Source organism: Camelus bactrianus, chromosome 17 (genome assembly GCF_048773025.1).
Source record: "Camelus bactrianus isolate YW-2024 breed Bactrian camel chromosome 17, ASM4877302v1, whole genome shotgun sequence".
NCBI classification, from domain to species: Eukaryota; Metazoa; Chordata; class Mammalia; order Artiodactyla; family Camelidae; genus Camelus; species Camelus bactrianus.
The window spans coordinates 2,436,507-2,462,989 of NC_133555.1; the positions used below are offsets into that span (position 1 = coordinate 2,436,507).

The following is a 26,483-nucleotide window of genomic DNA, read 5'->3' on the forward strand; positions in this document are numbered from 1 at the left end:
TGGCCTCCGTGCCTCGACTTGCACTTTCCTCTGCTTGTGTAAAAATCATCTCTTCATCAATAAAACAACAAAACACCTTGTACACATTTGTCAGCGCTTTGGTCCTCATTGAGGGTTTAACAAATAACTAGCAAATATTACTGTTGTAATTGCTGCTGTGGCGTTAAACGTGCATAAGGCTGTCAGGTGCGGCAGCGCAGTGGACATAGAGGTGCTTATTTGAACGTCAAGGGTATGGTTTTAACACTGCGTCAATTTAACCAGTATCAAGTAGGATTAAAATATGGGGCCTGTGCCAATTACGACTCACCTTCGGTGCATTTCCACAGCTCATGTTGTCCTTTGTATGACCGTGTTGTTGTAAAGAAGCCTTACATTTTGGGGGCTTGTTCATTTTCAGTTGAAATATATTCCAATGGGGAGGGTACAGTTCAGTGGTAGAGTGTGCGCTTAGTGTGCACGAGGTCCTGGGTTCAATCCCCAGTACCTCCATCAAATAAATACATAAATAAACCGAATTCCCCCCTCAAATATATTAAAAATAAAATTCAATAGCTATCTTTATTCACACACACACACACACACAATTCCAAGATTGCATGAAAGAGGGGAAAAAGATAGGTATACAGTGTTCAGTCCATTCGGGATTTTGTTTTACACACTGACATTTAGAATAAGGTATACATGGTTAAAATGTGAAACACAGTCATCTCTTCAAAGGGGCCCTCCTGACTGCTGTCTGAATGGGGGCCCAGCATTCTCCCTCACCATCCCACCTTATGCCTTTCACAGCACTTAGGACATTTTGTAATCATGATGATTTGTCCCTCTCCCTAGCCTGGGAGCTTGATAAAGTTTTTTGGGTCTTGCCGGGTGGGTTTGTTGCTGTGTCCCATCACGGTGTCTTGATGAGCAGACAGACTAGGATTTTGTACCAAAGAGGCCCTCAGCCACTCAGCATGAATAACATAGTTTATTTCGCCCACAGGTAATAGTGTGGGTTGGTGGTTCAAGCTGGCATGGAGGTTTGAAGGTGTTCCCATGCCCACAGCTCCCCAGATCACCCTCCTCCTTGGGACACACAGGACACAACTTCAAAAAACCCTCTTACCCAGAATAGTCCCACTCTTTTAGGCCTCTTCTCCCTGGTCCACTCTGCCCCAGATCTCTGGTCTCTTGAAAAGAGGCTCATCTATGTGGCTTCTTAAACCACAGGGCAAGCTCCCTGTGGGGAAGTCGCCCTCTCTCAGTGACACAGGGCCACTGAGTGTACTTTCTCCTTTGTTATTATTTTTACTTTTTTCTTTCTGTGGCTGTAGTTATCTGTCCACATCCTGGATCTTTGGACAAATTACTTCATTCTGTGCCCCAGTTTCCTCATCTGTAAAATGGGGATAAATGTAGTTGCCCTCCTAGGGTAGCTGTGATGATCAAATGAGCATAAACCTGTTAGAATTGAACCTAACATATGTTACGTGCTATTTAAATAATAATCAGCATGACTGTCTCCTTTGATTCTCTCAATTTCCCCATGGGGTGGAGAGGCGGGCTTCACTTCATTTGCAGACACAGAAATGAAGGGCCAGAGAACTGAAGCCAGTGGCCCAAAGTCACAGCGCTGGCAGGTGGCCGAGTCTGGGTTTAATCCAGACCTGAACCTCAGTTACCTCATGATAACATTGGGTGATGAGAGTACCGCCTCCTGGGATTAGGTTGTGATGACCCAGTGCCATCATGCAGTCGGGTAATAGGCACATGGAGGGCACTGTTCAAACGTCTGTGCCCCACCCTGCCACACCAACGTCCTCATGGAGCCACCAGGGATCCCAGCTGCCCTGCTCCTGGCAGCCCCCGGGTCAGCTGCTTCTGTTTGGTGGGCGGGGCAGCTGGGCCGACAGAGAAGCTCATTGTCTGCGTCGTCTGGGGCTCTATTGTTGGGGCCCCCTCCCAGGGTCCAGCCCCAAGGCACTCTGAGCAGTCGCTCCGGCTCGTCTTGGCTTCCCGGGGTGGAGGAGGGGGAAGTGTGCAGATAAACAACTGTACGCTGAAGACTGGATCAGCAGCCTGGTTCTTCCGATAAGGACACTGGGGCTCAGAGAGCCTACGGGACTGGGGAGCGCTTGTCTCATGTCAGAGACACCGAAGATGGGGCTAGGTGAGGGGGTTGGCCTCAAGTCAGAGAGGCCGTGCATCCCTTTAGGTCGGAGACGTCAGGGCCAGGGCACACGGCCCCACTCTCCCCTTTTACTCGTGGAAACAGACCCCAGAGCGCGGATGCGTGCTCAGTGCCACACGCCACTCCGCCTTGGAGTCCTCAGGGGAGCCCGGCCCCCAACGCCCAGGCTGAGACGGTGCAGAAACGCCGCCGGAGGCGGGGCATGTGATGGCCCCTCCCTTGGGGCGGGGCGATGACGCCCGTTCCAGCTCTGTGACGCGCGGTCAAGAAAACCCGTGCGGCCATCCCCCCAATGGGCGTGGCTTCCGAGCCAGGCGCGATCCCATTGGATATTTGTCTGCGGAAGGCGGGATTTAGCTCTTGATGGGCGTCAGGGGCGTGGCCTCCTTCCCGCAGGAGCGCCCCGTGCGGGACTCCAGCTCTCTGTGACGCAGCGCGGGCGCGGGCCGGGCGGAGCCGAGCCTTCGGAGCTCCGCCTCCAGCGGAGGCGGCCGAGGCCGGGGGCGTGTCGTGGGCGGGGCCACGCCCCGCCCCGCCCGGTCGCGGAGTGGTGGCAGCGCAGGGAGGGCCCGGCCCCGGGATGTGAGTGCGGCTGGGGTAGGGACGCGGGATGGGGCACGGGGCCAAGCACCGGGGGTTGCCAGGGGTCCCCGTGGGCGGGAGCACCAGTGCGCGGGCGGCCTGGCGAGCCCGCCAGGTGCGGGCCCAGGTACGGCGGGCGAGGGGTGCTCGGGCAGCGTGTGCCCAGGCCGGCCTCGCGTGTCCTAATCTGCCCGCGCCACTAATCTGCGGCCCACGGGACGGGAGCTGGCCGCAAGCCCCGACCTGGCGGCGGCCCGCGACATGCGCAGCTCTGACGTCTGCCCGCGGGCCCCACTAGCTGTGCGGAGGCCCCCGCAGTGGCAACTGGGTTTCTGCTCCCTGTGCGGCGGCTGGGGAGCTGGGATGGGGGGTCCGCTGCGCGGCGGGGTCCGAGGTGACCCCCATTCCTGGCTCTGGCTTGGGCCGCAGCCTGCGTGAGCCCCGACCTGCTGTTTCCGGAAACTGTCCCCCCAGCTCTCAGAGATAGGGCGCTTTCTATGCTCAGTGGTTAAATGCGTTATCTCAATCCTCCTAACAGCCACACGTTTTACAGTTGAGGAAAGTGAGGCCTAAGGTCACACAGCTACTCAGTGTAATTGCTATAATGTGGGGTTGAGACGCTGAGGTCTCGTGGCCAGACCCACCTGGGTGCACAGAAACTGCTCCACAGACCCGCTGTGTGACCTTGGGCACACCTGGTCCCCTCTTGGGGCCCCTGGTGCGATGGTGGTGCTTCCCTCCTAGGGCTGCTGCGGGGACTGGGTTGGATAGTGTGGGAAAGAGCCGTGCAGAAAGGAACCCGCAGTGTTGTTGTTGTTGCTGTTGCCAAGTGACCCTTTCTCTGCCTGCCGCCGCGGGAGCTAGTGGTACTGGGTCAGGGCTGTCTGTTCATTCAGAGCCGGCTGGCGCAGAAGGGGAGGCTGCTTCCCACACTGAGGATGTCCCTGTCTGTCCCTGTGCCCACGGAAGGCCACACCCAACCCAGCTGTACCAGCATGTGCCGGAGACACGCTGGCCCATCGTGTACTCGCCGCGCTACAACATCACCTTCATGGGCCTGGAGAAGCTGCACCCCTTTGACGCAGGAAAATGGGGCAAAGTGATCAGCTTCCTGAAAGGTATGGAAGGCCCCCCGGGACCCTACTTCTGCTTCCTCTGCCCATTGCCACCACCCCGTGCTGTCTTCCCCAAACATAAGCTTCAGACCCTCCCAGCTCCAACCCTCAGACTGCCTTCCACACATGCTGTCAAGACGATCTTTCCAGACTTCGAAGCATGACATGCCCCTGTATCCCACCTTCACTGGCTCCCCGTTGCTGTGGACCTAAGTCCCGTCTCTGTCCCTGGAGGCCCAGTACAAGGGGAGCTGATGAATGAATGATGGGCCCAGGGAAGCCGTCTCCAGGAAGTTTGGAGGAATGTAATGTCCATGGCCTACAAGCTCAGAGGGCCCCGGAGGTTGGACAGCCTTTGCTCCAGCCCCAGTGATTACAGATGGAGGAGACTGAGGCCCAGGAAGGTTAGCAAATGTGCCCAAAGTCACACAGCCATTAAGTGGGAGCGTGGGGTCTGGAACTCTCAGCTCCACATTCCTCCCCTCCGCGGCTCATCCCCTGCACAGGGTGATACTCTGGGGAGCTCACTATTTCGACTGCTGCTTGTAATCCAGGGGTCTGGTTCAAGTGGAAGATTCAGGCCTCACAGTGGGCCAGTGAAAAATATGTTCTTATTCCCTGTCTTGGGGGTTCTTAAACTGAGGGAGGTAGGAAATGTTCCCTGCAGTGCCACCTAGCACAGAATGAAGAGTTGAATATCTTTAAATCACACAGCCCTTCTGATCACACCTTAGAGGAAGTTGCACTTTGTGGCTAGCCCACCTCCCTTGTAACAAATCTAGGGCAAGCCTAGGGCTCTGCACCTTGCAGAGAATAGAATCAAATCAGAGATTCGTAACACTGTTGTTTGATTTTGTATCTTTCGTTTTTATTTCTGGTTCACTTCTATTGATGGTAAGTGATACTGATTTTCCATTGGCAAGAGTGACCAGAGTGAGTATTTAAAGAAAAATACTAAGAAGAAAAGCTTACAGTGCCCCTTGGGCTCCTGTGTCGCTCAGGAGCTGTACAGAGGGGTTCCTTGTCCCCCTCATCTCTGAGCTGACAGTCCTCCTGAGTTCCTGCCTTTCTCCTCTGAGGATGTGGGTGGAAAGGAGGCAGGGCCACAGGGTGAAAGGCCTTGGGTGCCACCAGGGCAGGAGCTGGCCCTTTGCCTGAAGGCAGTGGGGAGCCATGGAATGTTCAGGGTGGGAGGATACCTGCTGTATGCGGAGCTATTTGTGGGAAATATATGGAATTAGTTGGTCTCTACCAGGGTTGCCTTCTAAGGGTGACACATTAAAACAGGTCCCTTAGAGTCTAACCTCATCCTTCAATTTCCCTTGAGCCCAGAGCATCATGGTCCTGTTCTCACTGTGCCTCTGAGCTCTCTGCCTCAGTTTCTTCCTCTGCAAACTGGAGCGAATCCTGTGTGGTGTGTGTGAGGGGTGAGGACACAACGCAGTGTTCCCCAAACATCAGTCCTTTGCAACCCACTCTCGGGGCCTTGCAGTCGCCTCCTACCACTGGTTCCATCATTTCCTTCCTGTTTTGTAGTGACTTAGCCTTCATTTTTAAAAACTTGAATAAATTTGTTTTAAAAGGGAACATCACGTCCTCTAAATAGAAAAAGCCAGTTTTATTTGCCACACATCGAAGGTCATGTTCAAAAAAATAAATGCAATGAAAACAACAGTGTATTTCGGCTCAGGGTGCTTCCTGTTGCTGTGAAACTGATTGCTGGGTTTGGGAGTGGTTAAAAAAATGGAGATGAACAAGGGTCAAGCGTATTTAAAGAGGGGCCATAGCACACCGAGCCTCCCATGATGTCTTCCAAAGGTGGAGGGAAAATTGATCAGAAGAGCTTTTCTCCCCTTGAGAGTCAACCTTCAACCCCGCCCCACCCGCCTCTGAAAGGTGGTCAGTCACAGCTGAACTCATCTCCCGGCTGTCAGCGGCCTGGGGCCCACGAGGCTCACTGTGCACAAGGTCTCACCCCTGGCCCGAGGCCTGGGAGGTGGCCCTGCTCTCCCACTGCCCACCTTCTGCTGGGGCAGAGCTGTCTGAGACTGAGTCTGCAGCCTGTGGAGGGGCTGGGCCGGGCCTGCCTGGAGGCCAGCGGGGATGCAGGTGCCTGCTCTGTGCTTTCAGAAGAGAAGCTCCTGTCGGACAGCATGCTGGTGGAGGCGCGGGAGGCCTCGGACGAAGATCTGCTGGTGGTGCACACGCGGCGCTATCTCAGCGAGCTCAAGGTATAGGGCCTGGGGGCTGCCAGCTGGGAGGGGCAGCCAGAGTGGGAGGGGGGCTCCACTCCTGTCCCTCTGCAGGGGGAGCACGTGAGTCTCTGGTCCCCAAGAGGAGACACCGGGGTCGGGCTGCTCCAGGGGTGGTGAGCTCCCCACCCTGGGAGTGTGACAGCAGGATGGCCACTTGGTGGAGATGGAGCCTCCACTGGGGCTTGGGGCGTCCATCTCAGTGACTTTCAGTCTGTGCTCTGTCGACAGGCCTCAGAGACCCCTGCTGGGATGACGCATGGGGGACCCCAGCCCCTTGGCCCCATCCAGCCAAAGCTGTTCCCGTTGGGCCTGCTTTTATATTGGGCTGAAGTTTCAGCTTTTCTTCTAAGGGCTTCTACTGCTTAAGACTTGTTCAAAACTGTTGGGCTGAAAACTCATTTTTACACCCCAAGGCCCAGCAGGGGACATAGACAAGAGGTCAGGAGGGGTGGTGGGTAGTGTCGGGAGGCGAACCAGAGCTCCTACCCTTCCTAGGCCAGCGGCCACCACCCAACTCCATGGTGGGCGCAGCACGGCCAAGGGCCTGACTTTTAAAGAGAAGCCAGAAGTTCAGATCACTAAGAGACAGTTCCTGATTCCTTAATGTAGCAACTCAAAATGAGTTTAAAAATTGTTTTAAATCCCACCTACTGACCGACCTGCGCCTGCAGGCTGCCTGCCAGTGACCTCCTTCCTGAGGATCCACACAGCTCTCGAGGGTGGCTACAGTTAGGAGGGTGGAGGTGCTCAGTCAGTCCTGTGTGGGGGCAGGGGGGAGGCTGGGCCAGGGTGGCCCCAGAACCTGGCGGGGTCAGGGATGCTACAGGGCCTCAACCCCGAGTGTGGGAGCCCTGACCTGACTGCTAGGCTCCCCAGCAGGACTCAGACTCAGAGCCAGAGAGGATTCCAGAGGTCACCAGGCCCCTCCCCTCTGCAGACGAAAAAGCCTAGGCCCAGAAAGGGGCCACTGCTGCACAAGGTCACCTGGGAAGTCTGGCAGGCCTGGGGGGGACTCGAGACAGGGTGTCCAGTCCAGTCTTCCCAGGTCCTGGTCATAGCTGTTGCCCTCCCTCCTGCCCCAGCTCTGGCCCTGAGCTGTGAGAATTCTAGATGGAGCTGCGACAGTGTGAGCTCAGGATCACCAGGAAGAGGGTGAAACTTGGCTCCTGGGAGAGAGAGGTGTGCAAGGTCTTGGCAGGAAGCCCAGCACTTGGCTGCCCTGGTTTCCTGGGGCCCGGACATGCATGATCACTGTCCATAGGCCAGGGGCTGGGCCAGGAGGACATGGGTGCCAGAGTCCAGGGGGAGGGCAGGGGTGGCTACAGGAGGCACAGGCACTGAGCTGGAGCAAGGTGGGGCCAGGGGGAGTGAGTATGCCGGGACAAAGCTGGAGTCAGGGGAGAGGCTCCAGGGCCCCATCCATCTGAAGGGCCTTTTGAAGAGCTGACTGCATGCCTGGCCTTGGGCCCCCAGAAGCCTGAAGACCGCTTACTATATGATAAGTAGTAAAAACAAGTATTAACAGGCAGAGTCCCAACTAGAAAACTGAGGTCCAGGACAGGAGGAGGATTCAGGTATGCCAGCACAACCAAGACACTATGATTGAGCTATATATTTGACTTGAAGCTCCCTGGCAGCCAGAGCAAAAAGAGAAACATGATGATTTCCATATGACCTACTAAGAAGGAGAAGTGTTCAGTCGTCTAACACATCTATAGGGAGTACTCACTATGTACTGAGTACAAAAGAAGAGTAAGCTAGGTTCCCTGCTCCCAAGGCTTTGCATTTTCATTGTAGAAGACTGAAAATAAAGAAGTTACCACACAGTTGTGTTTCAGAGAGCACCAAAGGGCTCTGAAGGGAAAAAAAGAAAAAGGGTAACTGGGCGGAGGTGTGCTCATTTGGCCTGAGTAGTCAGGGAGGGCTTCACAGAGGAAGTGATGTGCCAGCTGAGACCACAGAATGAGGAGCAGGTGATAATGTGGGGCTTTAAGGGAAGAATGTTGCAGAGTCTCAGGGATGGAGGGGGAGGGGACTTGGTCCCCCCTGGAAGCAGCCATATTCAAACACTGAGGGGGTGCGTGAAGTGGTCAGGGAGGCCGGCAGCACTGGGCCATGGGCTCTGCAGGCCGCGGAGGAGTTTGGACTTTGTCCCAGGTGTCACGGGAGAGTGACGTAGGGCCACATGCCCTTGACACAAAGGTGAGACCCATGTCCAGTCCAGGCATTGTCTCACAGTCATAGAAAACAAATTTATGGTTACCCAAGGGGAAAGGGGGGACATATGTTAGGAGTTTGGGATTAACAGATACACACTACTACAAATAAAATAGATGAACAGCGCAGTACAGCACAGGGAACCATATTCAATACCTTGTAATAAACTACAATGGAAAATAATCTGAAAAAGAATACATGTGTAACCGAGTCACTATGCTGTCCACCGGAAACTAACGCAGCCTTGTAAATCGACTATACATCCATGAAAAAGAAAGACTCACTCCCCTCGCACCAGGTGTCTCCACTTCACTCCTCGCGATGGCTGAGTCCTGGTCTGTCGCGTGGATGGACCGCATTTTGTTTATTCCTTCCTCGGCTGGTGGACGTTGGAGTTCTTTCCAGCTTTTGGCCTTTGTACCTTTGTTGCTGTGAACATTCACGAACAAGGGCCTGTTTCAGTGCGTATTTCCAATTAGTTCGGGGATACACCTAGAAGCGGAATTGCTGGGCCATCAGGTAATTCTGTTGAACTTTCTGAGAAACAGCCAAAATGATTCCCACGGCAGCTGCACATTTTGTGTTCCTGACAACTGCGCACAGGGTTCCAACATCGCTGTAGCTCCACAACGCTTGTTTTCCGTTTTGTTAACTGAAGCCAGCTTGGTGTGAACCGTATCTCATCGTGGTTTAATTTGCATTTCCCTAATGGTTAATGACCGAGCACCTTTCCATGTGCTTCTTGGCCGCTTACATATCTCCTTTGAAGAAGTGTCTGTTGGCCCATTTCAAAAATTGGGTTGTTTGTTATTTTTGTGGTTGAGTCATAGTTCTTTATATATCCCGGATTTATAAATAATACTTTCTCCCATTCTGTGGTTTATGTTTTCACTCCATTGATGTTCCAAATTTTTAAACTTTGCTGAAGTTCAATTTGTATTTTTTTTTCTTTTGTTGGTTGTGCTTTTGGTGTCGTATCTAAGGATCCATTGCCAAACCCAAGGTCATGAAGATTAACCCCTATGTTTTCTTCTAAGAGTTTTATAGTTTTAGCTTATATTTAGGTCTCTGATCCATTTTGAGTTAATTTTTGTATGTGGTGTGAGGTAGGGGTCCGAGTTCATATTTTGCGTGTGGACACCCTGTTCTCCCAGCACCGTTTGTTACAGAGACTGTTCTTTCCCCATTGACTGGCCTGGGGGCCCTGCTGGAAAGTCACTTGGCCACAGATGTGTGGGTTAATTCTGAGCTGTCTGGTCTCTTCCCTCGGTCTGTGTGCCCAGCCTGCACCACTTGGATTGCTGAAGCTTGGTGGTCAGCTTTGGAATTGGGAACTGTGAGTTCTCCAACTTTGTTCTTTTTTAAGACTGTTTTCGCTTTTCAGGGTCCTTTAAGATTCCATGTGAATTATTGGATTAACTTCTTCATTTCCAAAAAAAAAATAAAAAGGCATTGGGATTTTGATAGGGATTGTGCTGAATCCGTAGATGAATTAGGAGAGTATTGTCATCTTTACAATATTAAGCCTTCCATCCCATGAACACGGGGTGTCTTTCCACTTATTTAGATCTTATTTAAGTTCTTTCAACAATGTTTTGTAGTTTTCAGGGTCCAAGTCTGTTACCTGCTTGGTTAAATTTATTCTTTTTGATGTTGTTGTAAATGAACTTGCTTTCTTCATTTCCTTTTCAAGATATGGCTTCAATATCTCTCATCCTCCACCCCCCACTGGCTGCTGAGGGTGGGGGAAGGCAGTGACTTACCGTTTTACTCCAGTGGCTCATTTGTTTGCTCACTTATTCATGGAGAACAGTGGTTCTGTGCCTCCACATGCCAGGCCTGTGCTGAGGGGTAGGGTTGGTGTGACGGACAGGTGGAGCCAGCCGCCTTCCTCTCACTAGGTCTGCCCACCACCACACACATGCACACAGGTGCCCCCACCCACCAGCACGTGCATGCGTGCGCACACACACACACACGCGCACACACACACACACACACACACGGGTCTTGCAGCTGTCTAGACTCCCTCCTCCCAGCTCTAGCTTCCCAACCCACACCCTCCCTGGCCCCGTGGTGCCTCTGTGTTACAGTCAGAAGAGATGGGGCGCCCGCGGGCTTCTCTCTTCTTAGACCACGAGCAGTGCTGCTCCTGGGGCCGCCCTCCGTGGCTCCTGCATTGAGTGAGGAAGCAGAGAGAGCATCCCCAGTCTTCAGCCGTCCTCAGCCTTCCCTGCCTGGGAGAGGTGCCACGTGGGCATTTGGCAGCGGTGCAGGCAACCTGGGGGCAGCACATCTGGACCCTGACCAAAGTCTCCCCTGTTGGCTGGTGGCTGAAGCTGCAGGGGCCCCTCTGGGGGCTGACATGGGTTCTGTCCTGCCCCCCGCCCTGGCCTCTCATGGGTGCCCCTGGCAGAGGTGCCCTGGGTCCTGTCCCACTTCTCTGCCCCATCCTCCCCTGCTCCTCTCTGCTGATTCTCCCCACCCCACAGTGGAACAGGCCCAGGCCCCTCCCGTCCTAAATCCCCCTGACGGGTGAGCGTAGAGCCATCTTCCTGTTCTCCCTCTCAGGGCCTCTCTTAGGAAAACCTTCTCTCTGCCTGCCCTCCTCTGGCCCCCCCTACACCCTGCCACCCCTCCTGCCCTCAGTCCTCCCATGGGCTCCCCTTCTGGGCCCCGGCCCTCTGCCTTGGGTCCCCACCTGCTGCCTGGACCCACCCATCTCGCCTCCCCCAGACCCTCGTCAGCCCTCACTCCCTCCCGGGGGCGGCTGCCTCTGTTACTCCCTTAGCTGGTCCTGTCACTGCGGCAGCTTGGGAGCTGCGCACGTCTGACGGCTTCCCACTGCTCTGGGGATGCCCTCTGAACGCCCTTGGGCAGACCAGGCCCTTCCGACCAGCGGCCAGCACAGCCCTGTCCCAGCTGCGCCATCTTCTCCTTACAGGTGTCAAGCCCCTGACTGAGGTCACCATCTTACCGTGACCCCTGCGTCTGGGTAACTGCCGTCCAGCTGCAGTCTCAGCATGACGTCACCATCTCCCAAAGCCTCTCGCCCCACCCCCACCCAGACTGTTTTTCTCCCCCCACCACCCTACGCATAGCTGTCATAGGGCATGTCAGCGCCTCCCAGCTTGGCAGATGTCCATCTGTGAGCGCAGGACCAGCCCCACCTCCGGGGCCTGGCGCCCAGCAAGATCTTCGTGAATACCTCCCACGTGCCGGGGCCCCTGCAGGGCTCTGCCTGGGGTCGGTGCTGAGCAGGGGCCTGGACCTCAGGCATTCTCAGCCAGGCAGGAGATGGTCCAGGATGAGGGTGCCCGGACGCTTGCCCAGGCCCCTGGAGGTGGTAGGGAAAGCTGTGTCCTGATCGTGGTGCAGAGGCCTTTTGGGTGCCCCAGATCCTCCCGCCCCAGCAGCAGAGATGAGGGCGTCCAGCCCCTTAGGAAGGGACTTCCGATTCCCAGTGGTTGGAGATGGTGTGCTGTGCTGGGGAGCCGGAGCCCTGCGCTCCAGACTCGGCTCTGTCAGTGACTCATTGTGACCTTGGGAGGAAAGATCCTTCCCCTAGGGCCTCAGTGTCCCCTGTGTGCAGTGGGCGGGCTGGGCCAGTGCTGGGTCCTTTCCCCAGTGAGCTGGAGTCGCCGGCAGCTCTTGTTCTGGGCACTAGAGGGCAGCAGAGGGCCTGGGAGCAGGAGGTCGGCGGGCTGACTCGCAGCTCGGTAAACGCGGTGCCAATGTCTCTGCACCGAATCCAGAGCTCTCATTTCTCACCCGAGGAGCTGCACTTGTGGGGAGCTCCCCAGGCACCCTGAAGCTGGCACAGGGGGAGTCCGCTCCCCCACTGCTGCCTCTGGGCCCACCGGGCAGAGGGAGGCCAACGACCCGCGTGTCTTTCCACAGTGGTCCTTTGCGGTTGCAGCCATTACGGAGATCCCCCCTGTCATCTTCCTGCCCAACTTCCTCGTGCAAAGGAAGGTGCTGAAGCCCCTGCGGACCCAGACGGGAGGAACCATAATGGTAGGTGGGGGGCCGGCGGACGGAGCAGCAGCGGTGGGCAGGGGCCCCCGGGATCCTTCCCCACACCCCTTGTCTGCCCAGGCTCTCCATCCGGAATGCCCTGTCTCACTTAGTGGTTGAGCAAAATCTTCTAAATAGTACGTAAGGCAGCAACAAGAGCTCTTTCTTCCAAAGGCTCCGCATCTGGGACATTAGGAGTCAATGTTCCTCCCCCAAGACCGCCTATTGGAGTTACTGTGTTTGCTGGTGTTTAAGATGCTGCCTCACCACCCCCAGGGAGTGTGTCCTAAAACTGACTCCGAGGTTGCAGATTTCAGATGGAAACAAAACCCAATGAGTTCAGTGCGATGGTGGGTGTGGCAGCCGAGAACAAAGCTGGCTTTCGCACCCTGTGTGTAGGTTTCCCTAAAACTGGCCGCAGGCTGCGGCGTTGATGGAAGAGGCGCATTTCAGATTTAAGTTGGATGACCTAACTCAGACCTAGACCAACGCCTGTGATCCCTGTAGTTTCCTTTTAAGCTTTGCTAATTTGTACATTCTTTTTGGTTTATGAGAATCGTCCTGCCCACTCTCAAATTTTGATTTCCTACAGGATTTCAGTCTTAAGTCCACAGTATTTCCACAGCAGAAATGTCTGTTTTCCCTTTGAAAGACACATTAGCATCCTTGTCAGCTCATGTGCAGTCCTAGGAACGAAACTTTTAATTTTCTCCAGTTTCCTCCCAAAACTGCAAAGGGGCTTACGCACTGCATGTCTCATAAACCAGCCGATCCGGAGTGTGCTGGGGGGGGGGGTGCCTCCTGTACCCCCACCTCACAGCTCACCCCCACCTCGGAGGGGGCTGGAAACGGTGTGGATGGGATGAGTGAGTGGGTCAGTGAGTGAGTGAGTGAAGGACTAGCCTCCTGCAGCCTCACTCAGTGCTTGTCTCCCCAGGCGGGGAAGCTGGCCGTGGAGCGAGGCTGGGCCATCAACGTGGGTGAGTGCCCTGGGGCCGGGCCTGGGCCCTGAGGGAGCCAGAGGGTAGGACCCTGGAGCAGACGTGCAGCTACCTAGTGCTGGGGAGGGACCCTCCCCCCCCCCCCCGCCACCTAGTGCCTCCGACCAGGTGGGACCCTGGTCTGAAAGACTTCCCCCAGGAGGCTTCCCAGCTTCGCCTTTGCACACTTCCAGTGACAGGAAGCTCATTCCTTTCCAGAGAGCCTGGGCAGCTCTGCCTGGGGCTAAATCCTGCAGAGTGTCAGATGCTCCCCTCAAACCCTTCATCAGCCTCCTGGGGCCCGGGACAGCCTGTGGGGGCTCTGTCTGCCACGTCACACTGGGCAGACAGGGCTAGGGCCAGTGCCACACCCTGAGGGCTAGCATGGCCCCTGGACTCTGCAGGATTGTCTCACGCGAGGGCTGCTCGCCTGGTCTTCCTTGTCCCCGTCGTTGTCTGGCAGGGAGGCTCAGCACGTCACACTTTGCAAATCCCTTTTCTGTCCAGTCTCCTGTGTGGGCTGGTACTGCTCTCAGCTGTGTTATATGGGTGAGGAAACAGATGTGGAGAGAGGCCTGGTGGCTCGCCCAGCGCCCCAGAGCAGGGGCCCCACCTTTGGCGCTGAGCTCTGGGAGGCCAGGTGCGCAGCGGGAGGGCTGGCATCACCATGAGGTTATGATACTCTGCTGATCAAGCCGGATGAGTGACGCATGGGCTGGGTGTCTGCAGCAGGGCTCCCACAGGTGTGCCGGAAGCCCTCCCCATGGGAGGTGGTGTGGCCTGAGATTGCTTAAGAGCCTGGGTCCTGATCCAGTCTGGGTCTGAATCATGGTTCTGCTGTTATCTAGCTGTGTGATCCTGGGCCAGTTGCTGACCCTCTCTGTGCTGCAGTTTCCTTATCTGTAAAATGGGGGCAGTGATAGCAGTGCCCCCTCCTAGGGCCGTAGGGAGGCTTCAGCGAGCTCAGTGCTCAGGTGGGAGTTCACCACTGGCTGTAATCTCATGGTTATGATCCATCATGGCCTCCTGGGTGGTGGAAGAGACAAGCCCCTTGTACCCCTGGGCCCGGCTTCACTCTGCTGGGTGGGGCGGCTGTTGGGATCAATGTCAGAGGCCCCTGCAGGTCAGGGGAGTGGGGCTCTGTGGGTGTGGAGGCTGTGGTCTCAAGGTTGGGGAAAGAGGGGGCTGAACCCTGGTCTCCAGGGCCCTCCCCGTTGCCATGGGCTGCTATGACCAGCAGGGGGCGCCCTTCTGACCATCCCCTTCCACCACCCACAGAATCTGGTGGTCCCAAGGTAAACGGGTCCCCCAGAGCCCCACTGCCCCTTCCTTGTGTGGGAGTCGCAGGGGGCAGGCCCCAGCCCTGTGGGGACAAGGAACAGCTCTCTGCCTTGGGGAGGATGAGCTCCCATCCCCTGGCGGGGGGGTGGGCATTGGAGGCTGACTTGCAGGGACATCCGAGAGGCGTCTAGCTGTGGGCAGGGGTGGCCGTGATGACGCACTGTCTGTGCCCAGGCACCAAGTTCACTTTGCCCCCCCAGAGGTGTCCCTAGGGGGTGAGTGGGGGGGCGTGGGGGGTTGGGGAGAGGCTGGGAGGGAAGAGGGGCGGGAGATCCCGGGCCGAGCCCTTGAGCCGGCCCTGACCGAGCCATGTCTGTCCTGGCAGGTGGAGGCTTCCACCACTGCTCCAGCGACCGGGGCGGGGGCTTCTGCGCCTACGCGGACATCACGCTGGCCATTAAGGTGCGCCCCAGAGCACGTGGGGGCTCGCCTCCAGGAGCTTCCCTGGAACAGCCCCCCAGTTTGGAGTTCTCACCCGACATTGCAGAGAAGGGAACTGGGGCTCAGGAGGGGAGGGAGCTCAGCCGGGTCGCTCAGCCAGGTGGGGACCCAGACCCAGGTCCCACACGTCCTCTCGCGTGGGGCCTGTGCCCTTGGGTGAGGACAGCCTTCAACCAGGGCAGGGGACTGGCGGGGAGCAGCTTTCTTGTCAGTATTAAATTATGAGAGGAAGAGGGTTGCTCCAGAAGAGCAAGGGGGCGAGAGAAGTAATAATCGCATTGGTGAAGGTAGCAGCGGGCATTTACTGTGGGCTCCCCCTGTGCCAGCCTCCGAATCCAGGGCTCACCCATTAATCCATGTTACAGACGGGGAAGCTGGGGCCCAGACGGGTGGGGTCACAGCCCAAAGGGGCAGAGCTGGCACTGACCCCACTGCTCCCCCAGCCCGGCCTTGTGCTGGGAGCCAGAATGGGCCAACGTGGGTCCTGTCCTCCCAGGGCACAGACTCAGAGAGGAGGGGGCAGATCCGCAGGCCCCAGCCATTAGGAGAAGGGTCGCCCTGGAGGCCTTCCTGGAGGGTAGGGGAAAGGAGGAGGCTTTAGGGCTGGGCCTTGCAGGAAGGCAGAGACTGCAGAAGGAAGCTCCGGGCACAGCCTGGAGGGGAGGTTCCCGGCTCTGCACCCTCCACGTTTCCCCAGGAATCCTGGGCTCTCTCTGAGGGCCAGCCTGATGTTCCTCTTACCTCCTGATCTCCAGCCCTTCAGGGCACAGCACGCGCCCCCTCCTCCAGGGAGCCTTCCCTGAACATGCACGCATGCTCCTGTGGAGCCACACAGCTCTCTTGAGTGGTGGAGGCTTTGCCCGGTGGCCTGACCTTCCCCAGCATGTACAAGCTCCCACCCCACCCCCTCACCAATGGGGGTCCCTGAGGGCTGCATCCTCCAGTCTGTGTGGGTCCTCACCCTCCTCTCTACCCCGGGCAGTTTCTGTTTGAACGAGTGGAGGGCGTCTCTAGGGCCACCATCGTGGATCTGGATGCCCATCAGGTGAGTGTCCCGTGGGGGCTGGGGTCTCAGGGGCCCGGTCCCCAAGGGCCTCCCATACTCCCCATCAGCCTCTGTCGGACACACGACCCCTTCCTGTGGGCCGCCTCCCCAAGGAGCATCCCCAAGCCTCAAGCTGGGCCTCTGCCACTGGCCTGCAGGTGCCTGGGGCATCTCCTTGGGTGTGGAGGAGAGTCCTGGTTTGGCCAAGGACGCCTGCCTGTGAGCACGCCCGTGTGCTCCCCGCAGGGCAATGGGCACGAGCGGGACTTCATGGGTGACAAGCGCGTGTACATCATGGACGTCTACAATCGCCACATCTACCCCGGCGACCGCCTTGCCAAGCGTAAGCTGCCCCCGCCCTCAGCCTCAAGTGCACTCTGGCTTGGATGAGGCTCTCTCTCTGGGGTATTTCCTCCATGCTGGGCCCTGCAGAGGTCACTTCATTTAGTTGTCCTCAGCATCCCCTTGAGGTGGGGACGGTCCCCGTTTTACAGACAAGGAAACTGAGACCTAAACTAACCAAGGTCATTGGACACACCCAATACCACACAAACTTGCCCGTGAAACACATGTGTGAGTCCTCATACTGGGGTAGCCACCAGAAGAATAAAATGCTCTTCTCTTAGGCACGCAGCTGTCTGGTAGGAAACAGGAAAGAACGAAAAAGAAACAAGAAGGGAAAAATACATAAATAGAACATATGAAGTAAGATGGCAGAAATCTTCAGTTCATACATAAGAGGGATTACAAAAAATACAAGCGGATTAGACTAATTGATCAAAAGGCAGAGGCTCTCAGATGAGCTTTGTGGGGGGGGGACATTTATGCAGGAAGAACCAGCGGGTCTGCTGTGGGTAACTCAGCCACTGATGTGGCCCCCAGAACCCGTTTCTGAACTGAATCTCGAATGTGCCGGACTTGGACCTGAAGGCACTGGGGTGTCCACACATCCAGGCGAGGGCTCACAGAGTGAGATCAGACACCAGTTGTGGGTCCCTGCGTCCCCAGGGCAGCATTTCATCTGTGATCCTGTTTTCCTTTCCTGTGGGTCTGTGTTTCAGCACTTCTGCTCTCTTTAGCTTGGCTTTGGGTGGATAAGAGGGTGAGAGGTCGGGCAGTGCTGAGGGCAGAGCAGTTCCAGCTCTGCCTCGGGTACTGGTAGGGAAACGGGCAGACCTTGCCCTCCCGAGCCTCAGTGTTCCTCCTCTGCATGTTGGGGCTCTTCCTGCCACCCTGGCAGAGGCCATCAGGAGGAAGGTGGAGCTGGAATGGGGCACGGAGGATGACGAATACCTGAGTAAAGTGGAGAGGAACCTGGAGAGAGCCCTCAAGGAGCATCAGCCTGACGTGGTTGTGTACAATGCGGGCACGGACATCCTCGAGGGTGACCGCCTTGGGGGGCTGTCCATCAGCCCGCAGGTGAGTCCTGGCCCTGGGGCCGAGGTGGGTCTGTTCCTGGGACCCAGCAGCAGCAGGGAAGGTGGGCAGCCCTGGTGCTTCTCCTGATGTCAGAGGGGATGAGCTGAAGCAGCAGCAGTCCAGACCAGGGTTAGACCTGGAGCAGGACTTCCCGATACCCCGAGGACCCAGGCCTTCCCCATCCCCCCCACAGGGCGTCGTGAGGCGAGATGAGCTGGTGTTCCGGATGGTCCGAGGCCGCCAGGTACCCATCCTCATGGTGACCTCGGGCGGGTACCAGAAGCGCACGGCCCGCATCATCGCCGACTCCATCCTTAATTTGCATGGCGTGGGGCTCATCGGGCCTGAGGCAGCCAGCGTCTCGGCACAGAACTCAGACACCCCTCTGCTGCCCCCGGAGGTGCCCTGACTGCACTGCCCTTGAGCGGCTCCCTGCCTGCTGCCCACCCACCTGCCCCTCAGTGCTTCTCCTTTTCCAACCAAGGGGTGGGGGGGCCTCGCGCACAGCTCCACTCTCTCCACTGGGTGTCGGGGGTCTCCAGGCCCCTCTGTGGGCGGGGGCAGAGGGCAGGTCCTGAGTCCCAGCACAACCCACACGGTCACGGTCACGGTCATGGCCTGACCAGGCCCTGTGCAGACAGACAGTGGTTCTCCCAGGAGGGAGGAGGGCAGGTGAGGCCCCCGGGCACAGGGAGGGCCCCCAGGGGTGGGGTGTTCTGGTTAACAAAACAGTACGACCGTTTCAGACCGAGGACATTTCTATCTCTCCTGAGGCTGGGCCTCCTCCCTCCTCATCTTCACCCTCATCTCCTCGTCCCAGGCCTGGGAGGGCTGAGGGGTGCTGGAGCCAGGCCTCGGGAGGAGGGGGGGTCCCTGCATTCCCAGCCAGCGGGCAGGAGCCTTGGGCCTGGATGTCCGGGCGGCAGGGAGGGGGACACAGGTGGGTTTTCCCGTCTGTCACCCTCCAGCAGAGCAAGGGCTGGACCAGCTTTCCCAGAGCCTCTGCCTGGCAGTGCGCGGGAGGGGAGGCCTGAGGGGCCCCAAACCCGGATCTCCACAGTGTCTTGCCCATCCAGGGAGAGTGGCAGTTTGGGGGGTAGAATGCGTGGCTCAGGGACAGGCCTCAGCTCTGGAGGCTTGAGGGGGCAGAGGCAGGCGGGGCTCAGACGGGGAAATCGGGGCAGTGCAGGTGGCCATGCTGGGTCCTGCAGGTCCAGGCGGGAATGGGATGCGGGTGAGGCCAGGCTGGAGTTCCTGGAGGAGAGTGGAGGGTCTGCAGGTGGTGAGGGCAGGGGCTGCAGCCTCTGCTGGCCTCACCCAAAGTGCTGGGCCCTGATTGCGCTCTGCATTTGGGGTCCCAGGTGGGCTCTGACCTTGTCCTCAGCTCTACTCTGAGAGGGATGCTCAGCCCCTCCCCGGGAAGCTGGCACAGTGATGGGGAGGGGTGCACACTCCTCCTTGCCGGGGTGTGTTCTTCGTGATGAGATGGGGTGGGGCGGGAAGGCCGTCCATCCATGGTCAGTGTGGGTGTGGGACGTGTGCTCCTCGCCACCTGGGGGTCTCCTGAATTCGCCCACTTTCTCCCTTATCCCCCTCACTGCTGTCTCTGCCGGGGTTGGGGGTGCTTCCGGGAAGGGTCCCAAGATCACCAATTGTCGAAAATGCTGACCACCTGGACCAGCCCTGAGGCACTAATCATGGCTTGGACGCCCCACCCTCCCTACCCCTCCCGTGGTCTCTGTCTCTGACTCGAGGCACCTAAGACCCCTTCAACTCCTACTCAAGCCGGCGACCTCTGGGGGCAGGCGAGGGGCTGGCTTGTCCCCAGGGAGCCCATGTTTGAGAGACTCATAAAGGCTCTTCTTGATCAGAGCTGGCTGCCATGTGTTCTTGAGGTGGGGAGTCCCTTCCTCCGCAGGATGAAAGGAAACGAAGGTGGGAAAACCGCAGAGCACGAGGCCTGGCGTGGGGTCGCTGCCCGATGGGTGGGCGTATTTAATTCTGTCCTATGAAGAAGGTCGTTATTCCCATTTGACAGAGGAGGCAACTGAGATTCAGGAATTTGCCCGGGCCATGCATCTAGTGAAAAGCAGAGCCAGATCTGACCCCAGCTCTGCCAGATTCCAGAGTATCTGTTCTCAGCTGCCTCAGATTTGGCAAGGGTGAGGGAAGTGTTCTCCAGACAGAGAGGGGTTCGGGGTTGGGGCAGGCGGGGTTGGGGCAGGCGGGGCTGGGCGGGCCGGCGGGGCTGGGCGGGCCGGCAGGGCTGGGCAGCGATGGGGGCTCGGCACCGTGTGGGAAGCGGCTGGGGGCCCTGGCCGGGGTTCTCCCTGCCCTGGGCTGGGCGCACATGCTGGAGCATCCGTGTGGCCGGGCCAGGCCAGAGGGGTCCCAGCAGGTGGGGAGCAGGACCCTGTCCTCAGCCTCGCAGAGGGACCATGGCACCCCCAGCGTTAGTGGCATGGCCTGGGTGGGGCGTGGCAGCCCCTCGAGAGTCAGTGCCAGGGACACGGACATCAGACGAAGACATCTGGGGCGGTGGGCAGGGGTCCAGGTCGGCCCCGTGCTGGGTGCGAGGAGGATGAAGGGTGGCAAGGCTCTGTTATCTCTGTTTTAAAGATGCAGACACCAAGGCACAGGGGGGTTAGTTGCTCGAGGTCCCCAACTAGTAGGTGGAGAGTGGGATTCCAGCCCAGGCCTTGGCTCTGGAAGCCACAGCCCCTTCCTCCTCCGCGGTTGAGGCCTTCAGGGACACTGTGCTCACCTGAAGGGCCGACCTAGGGACAAACACCCAGGGGATGTTAGCCACGCGGGCGATGCTCTGGTAGCTCAGGGGGAGTGTTGCAATCTGTTCTAAAGATGTGTGTACTTGGCTCTTGGCAAACTGTACCCCAGGTCATAAAAACTCACGGGGAACATGCCAGCTTCGTGAAGTGGCCGAGGGGCAGGCCTGGCAGGTGGAAGCTGCGGCCCCGGTGAGAGCGGGGACAGGCTGGCAGGTGTGGGGTCAGACATGTGCTTCAGGGAGAGCCTGGAAAAACACCTCCAAAAAGGAGCCCCCACACCTGGCGGATGTGGGGTTTCTGCACAAGGCAGCCCCAGGGCCTCCTGAAAACCTGACCTGGGAGGAGCACCCCGCCCCCACCGTGCACTGGGGAGTGGGTGGACCTTGGAGCCCGAGCCCACCCCCGGGGGAGCCTTGCTGGGACTAGGCCTGGATGTGGGGCCTTGGGCAAGTGACAGCCTCTCAGAACCTCCTTCCTCAGCCATCCTGGTGGGTCATGGTCCTGAGCTTGCAAGGCTGGAGCAGGTGTACGGGGGTGAGGTACCCTGGTGGCAGCTCGGAGCCTGGCACTAAGGAGATGCTCTGTGAACGTGGCCGTCCCCCCTCCCCTAGGCCATGCCTGGCTGGTGTGTCCACTGAGGCCTGAGAGGAGGGGGCTCCTCTCCCAGGGGCCGGTGGGGGGCTCTCCAGCAGGCGTTGGGGCAGCAGTGCCCCACTGTAACTCAGCCCCTGGCGGGGACCGTGCCTGAGTCTGGTGAGGGGCAGGGGCAGGCCTGAAGACACCCAGCCTGCTGCCTGGGGCATCAAGAAAGGGCACAGGCAGGGCCCCCCGCAGCCTATCAGGCTCCTGGGCAGATCTGAAGACCTGAGATGCCTCCCTGGCTTCTCAGCCAAAGGCCTGGGGTTTCGGGCCAGGAACTCCTTCAGGGCCGCCTGCCCGTGAGTTGGTTTCATTGAGCTCAGCCAATACTGGCTGGGGACGCTGCGCTCCCAGCCCAGGGCCAGCGTGGGGAGGCCCGGTGCCACCCTGGGAGCGACGTCTTCCCGTGATTGTCAGCTGGGCTGCAGGGCAGTGGTTAACCCATGAGCTCCCATCTCTCACCAGCCCGGCCTTGAGTCCACCCCCTCCCCTTGCCGGCTGGGCAACTTGACCTCCCTGTGCCTTGGCATACTCATTTGTAACATGGGGACAATACCAAATGGGGATGACTGCTGTGAGAGTTAAATGAGTTAATGTCTGTGAAGCGCTCAAAGCCTGGAGTGCAACAGTCATCATCACCGTTTCACAGATGAGACGGAGGCTCAGAGAGGGGCAGCAACATGCCCAGGATCACACAGACAATGGCAAAGCCAGGGAATGGATCCAAGGCCACCTGACTCTGAAACGAGTGCCCTGTTCCCCCAGCCAGACCCTCTGGCCAAGGACTGCAATGAGAGTACCAGGGGGAGCATCGCGTCCCGCCACGCACTGGGACCTCGGCCACTCCCTGGCTCATGCCCCTTCCTGCCATCCCAGGAGAGGCAGGCGTCAGCACCCCGATGTCTGGATGTGATGGGACCCTGAAGGGGCAGGCAGCCCCCCATTCCCTGGGTGTGGTGTCAGGGCCCAGCTGAGAAGGGCGGTTATTTAAGGCCACCTTGTAGGGACCGAGCGGCCAGGCATCATCTCCGCCACCATCCCGGGCACTTTCCTCTGCACGCCTTGTTGGGTTAATGCACGCTGACAGGGCAAGCAGGAGCCCTGAGCCCGGCCCGGTGGGGGGGGGTGTCTCTGGAGAAAGGATGTGGACTTCGGAGCTGGCCAGCCATGGTTTGAACCTGCTCTGCCACTGACCTGCGGGTGAGCCTAGGCTGGTGACCCACTCTGAGGCTGGCCCTCCCTCTACAGAGGCCTGTGTCATGTGATGGAGGTGGGCCTGCCTATAGTCTCTGGGTCACCTGAGGGCAGAATTAGGGTCCAGAGTGTGGGATGCATCCTCCTGGCTCGCTCCCCAGCCTCTTGTGGCACAGACAGGAAATGGAGACCAGGAGAATGGGGGCCTCGCTGCGTAGGGAGGACCCGTCGGGAGGCAGTGCGCACAGTGGTTAGACCTGGCTCCTCCGATAGCTGTGCGGCCTGCTGCGAGGCAGTCGTGCCCAGAGCCCTGGCCCTTTCCTGGGAAGACGCCCTGGTGCAGGCAGGTGCTCAGTGCACATTAGCAAATGACCCCGTTCAGGTAGGAACGAGGCAGGATGTGCTCAGGGCCAGAGCCGCCCAAAGGGCATCATCGCTGCAGCGATGCAACACAACTGGTTCACGGCATAGGTCATGCGGCCAGCGTGTGTCAAACGGCTTCTTTCTCACACAACTGCGTCTGCAGAGGGGGAACGGGGGTGCAGGGAGGGTGGGTCTCCCGGCCAGGATACGCCCCCCTGCTTGTCCCAGAGCCTGGGCCCAGCCGGCTGCAGGTGCCCCATTTGGGTACCCCATGACCATGACCACTCCTCCCAGGGGATGTGCCAGCGAGGACCTGGGGTGGGGCATCTGGCTGGGTGGTTTCTGGAACTTCCCATCCCTTTCTGACTCTGTGTGTGAGATTGTCAGCCTGTGCCCTGGCCTTGGAGATCTGGGGAAGGGTCACAGGCCAGGGGCGCTCCCGCTGGGCCAGGGGGAGCGGGCAGGGCCTGGCCAGGGCCCCTCCCTGCTGGGACCCCCAGCCAGGACGCTCAGCACGCTGGACGTCGCAGTAACCGATACCCAGGCGGCCAGACAGAGTTATGGTGTGCGGCTGGGAGGCTATTTTGTCTAATATGCGAAAAGGCCTTTGGAAATTCCTGGAGCCCATCTGGTCCTAGTTACACCACAATATTGCTGTCTCTTCAGCTCGCAGACAAGGGAACACTTTTATTTCTCCTTTCGGAGCTCAGGAATGTGCCGAAAACACAGGCCGGCAGCCGCCCATCTGGTTCCCGAGGTCCTTGATCACGTGCCGGCCCATCGTCCTTTTAAAGGCCTGCATCTCCTTTCCAAGGATCCTGAGGTGCCTTCGGGGGCCGAGGCTTTGGAGGGGGTGCCTGGCTTGGCTGGGCCCCTGACCTCGGTGCTCCTGGGAGGGGGGAGCTGGCCTGGCCTCAGGGGGGCACCTATAGCAGCTCTCAGGGATGTGGGTGATCAGTGACGCCCCGGCACCCCCGCCCACCCACAGCCACCGCAGAACCAGAGGGGAAACAAAGCACCTCTGTGGCTAAAACCTGCCTGCGGAGCCTGGGCCCAGCCACCCGAGCTCTCCTCCCTGGGCTGCAGGCTGTGCGTGCCCCTTCCCGGAGTTCCGGTCCCTGAGGGTCCCCTGGTTCCTGCGGCGGCGGCGGCGTCCACTGTGCTCACTCACACGCCACCCCCGGCTCCGCTGGCTCACTCTTGGCTGCTGCCCCAGACGGTCGTTTGCTTAGGCACTCCGCTCCCCTCCTGGAGGGCCTCTTACCCCTCAGCCCCAGGCTGGAAGCCCTGCCCGCCCCCAGCCCAGCCCCCGCTGCCCAGAGAGTAGAATGTGGTTCCAGTTCAGGCCATCCTAGTCCAGCCCCCCCGGCCGGCCCAGCAGGGCCGCGGCTCCCTGCCCTCAGAAATCGGATGTGTCCGCGGACTTGCTTCACGAGCCGTGAGCTCAGTGGCTTATGTGTCCCCCAGGTGGAAGCTTTCTGAGCCAGTGGGTGATTCTCGAGGGCCCTCCCCTTTGCTGCCGTGATGGCAGGAGCACATTTTGAGCTGTGGCATCTGTTAGTCGGGGTCCCTGGAAACCCAAGGTGAGCAGAGCCCCCCGGGGCAGATGTGGGGGGAGGGTCCACGTGTGCAAGAAACCAACCATGCTCAGACGTCACAGGGCGCATTGTGCAGCACAAACCTGCCCATCCTGCCCGACACCCACCCCTTCCCCTGACCACAGAGATGGTTTAGTGATGCAGTGTGACTCAAGCTGGACCAGAATCCTTACCTAGACTTTTGAATTTGGGGGTGGGAGGGGAAGGGACCTTGTCTCATGAGTTACAGAGCAGTCCTACTTCTGCCACAAAGTCAAAGCCTTCTAAGGTGCGGAGGAGTGAAATGAGGGGAGAAGAGGATAAAACACGATGGAGAAAGAGGGAATCCAGGTGATGCTGAGACAGGGCTGCCATGGATAGCTGTGTGAGTTGTGCACTAGACAACTCTGAAGTGTGCTGTTCACATAATAACTGCGGTAAATTTGTATTTATCAGGATAGTTTTCCAGCAGATGGCAGTAAAGTGTCTTGAGGAAGTGGAGCCTTGCTCTACTTGGCACAAAACTACCGTCCAGACTGGTAGCCATGGTGTGTCAGGTCCCTGAGTTCAGTTCTGGGGATGCTCTTGGGTCCCCAGAGTGTCTTGATCTCGAGCGGTACTTGGTGAAATTTGTTCTTCTGATGAATTCCCTTTGTTGTAAGCTCTGCTCACGGCAGAATCCTCGACCATCCAGTCACTGACAAGATGAATCAAGCTTGTTTGCCACTTCCCAGAGCAAACCCTACGTGCTTTTAGAAATAACAGTCCAACTGTAAGAGAGGAGACCGAATAGCCATTAAAAGCAGACACAACAAAATATCAGCTCGGGGCCCTTCACAGGTGTGGCAGCTGCCCCCGCCGCAGTGAGCACCTAGATTCTGACTCCGCTGTGCTGTGGCCTGAAAATGTTTGGCAGCGGGGGTCAGGGACACAGAGAAGGCATCGTGTGGCCCTCACTTCCTCTCACATTGTTAAGGATAACTGTGCTGTTGTTAAAAGGACAGACCAGAATTATTCAGAGAGTGCACCCGTGTGTTGCTTAAGCTAGATAACTTATCATTGAAAAAGGATGGTGTCGGCCGAGGTCCAGCCCCCAGGCATCCCCAGTGCGGGGGGAGGTGCCCAGGGCCCTGACCCCACTCTGCCTGGCTCAGGAGAGTTCCCTCCCACAACTCTAAATGCCAGGAGTTTCCAGGGAAGGTTTGGGGGAGACTCTGGGCTCTGGTGTCAGATGAACTGGGGTGGGGTCTTGGCTCCGCCTTTTCCAGCTAGAGGCGTGCAGATAAGCCTCCTCCCCGATTCAGAGCCACTTCTCAGAAATGGGGAGGCTGGGGGTGTGGCTCAGTGGTAGAGCGTGTGCGTAGCATGCACGAGGCCCTGGGTTCCAGCCCCAGTGCTTCCATTTAAAACAAAAGAAGGGAAAGCCGACACCTCCCTGAGGGGTCTTCAGGAGGTCTGGTGGGCGTGGGAGGGACCCAGCAGGTGGTGGGTGCTCAGTGCAGGGAGACCAGCCCGGGGCGGTGGCTGGTGGGTTCAGGGCATGGCCAGAGGGCCTGGGTCCCCTGGATGTGAATCACTGAGCATCTGTGGCCTCGGGTGAATTCCTCGAGATTGCTGGGGTTTGGGGAAAAATCGGGCACTTAGGGGTCAGGGACCGGGTATCCCCAGCCCCCAGCACCGACCCCAGACCAGGGCCTGCTGGCATATAGTAGGTGTGCTGTAACCACTCCATCTGTGTTTCAGCAGTCTGCGCCCTGCAGGCTGAGGGGGAACAGGCCAGGAGCCGTCTCCGCCCAGGCAGCCTGGAGACCACCTCCCCTGTCCCACACCTGGGAGGGGGGCCCCAACGTTGCCTCTGAATCCTGAGTGTCCCCGTCCCCCCCGCCCCCTTCCAGGCCCTTCCTAGGTCTCTCAGTATGGCTGCTTGGCCTCTGCGGGACACAGAGAAGGGAACCTGGGCCCCTCCAGCAGCCCCGGGCCAACACCACAATTGTTTTCCACCTGGAGCTTCCAAGGAGCTGCTGGCAGCCAAGCCGGGGGGCTCGGGGTGAGACGCCAGCGGGTGTGGGAGGAACCCTCCGTGAGCAGGGACAAGCCCTGGGGTATCGTGGACAGCGCTGGTTGGAGTTCACTTTCCTTTGACCTGGGATGAGTGACAACCTCCTTGGTCTCAATTTCATCCATAAAATGCAGATCATATCAGGACCCACCTCTTAGCCTTGCTGTGAGGAGTGAGTAGGTTGGCCCTTGTGCAAAGCACTTCGAACAATGCCTAGCACGTAATGAATGCCCCAGAAGTGCATCGCCACAGTTGCTACAGTTATAAATCGTTCCTG

General features: G+C 58.3%; 1 protein-coding gene across 2 annotated transcripts; it reads left to right on the forward strand.

Annotated features, from left to right (window-relative positions):
* The first annotated feature begins 2,625 nt into the window (after nucleotides 1-2,625).
* On the forward strand, nucleotides 2,626-19,460 carry HDAC11 (histone deacetylase 11). Of its 2 annotated transcripts, none has more exons than XM_074344248.1 (10): nucleotides 2,626-2,758; nucleotides 3,728-3,876; nucleotides 6,004-6,104; nucleotides 12,246-12,362; nucleotides 13,300-13,342; nucleotides 15,009-15,085; nucleotides 16,107-16,169; nucleotides 16,416-16,512; nucleotides 17,410-17,588; nucleotides 17,782-19,460. In XM_074344248.1, coding segments are annotated over exons 1-10 (1,044 nt in total). In that variant the 5' UTR covers nucleotides 2,626-2,756; the 3' UTR covers nucleotides 17,998-19,460. The 2 variants fall into 2 exon arrangements, with proteins under 2 accessions (XP_074200349.1, XP_074200350.1); XM_074344249.1 differs by having other exon boundaries at nucleotides 2,649-2,773.
* Nucleotides 19,461-26,483: the final 7,023 nt, after the last annotated feature.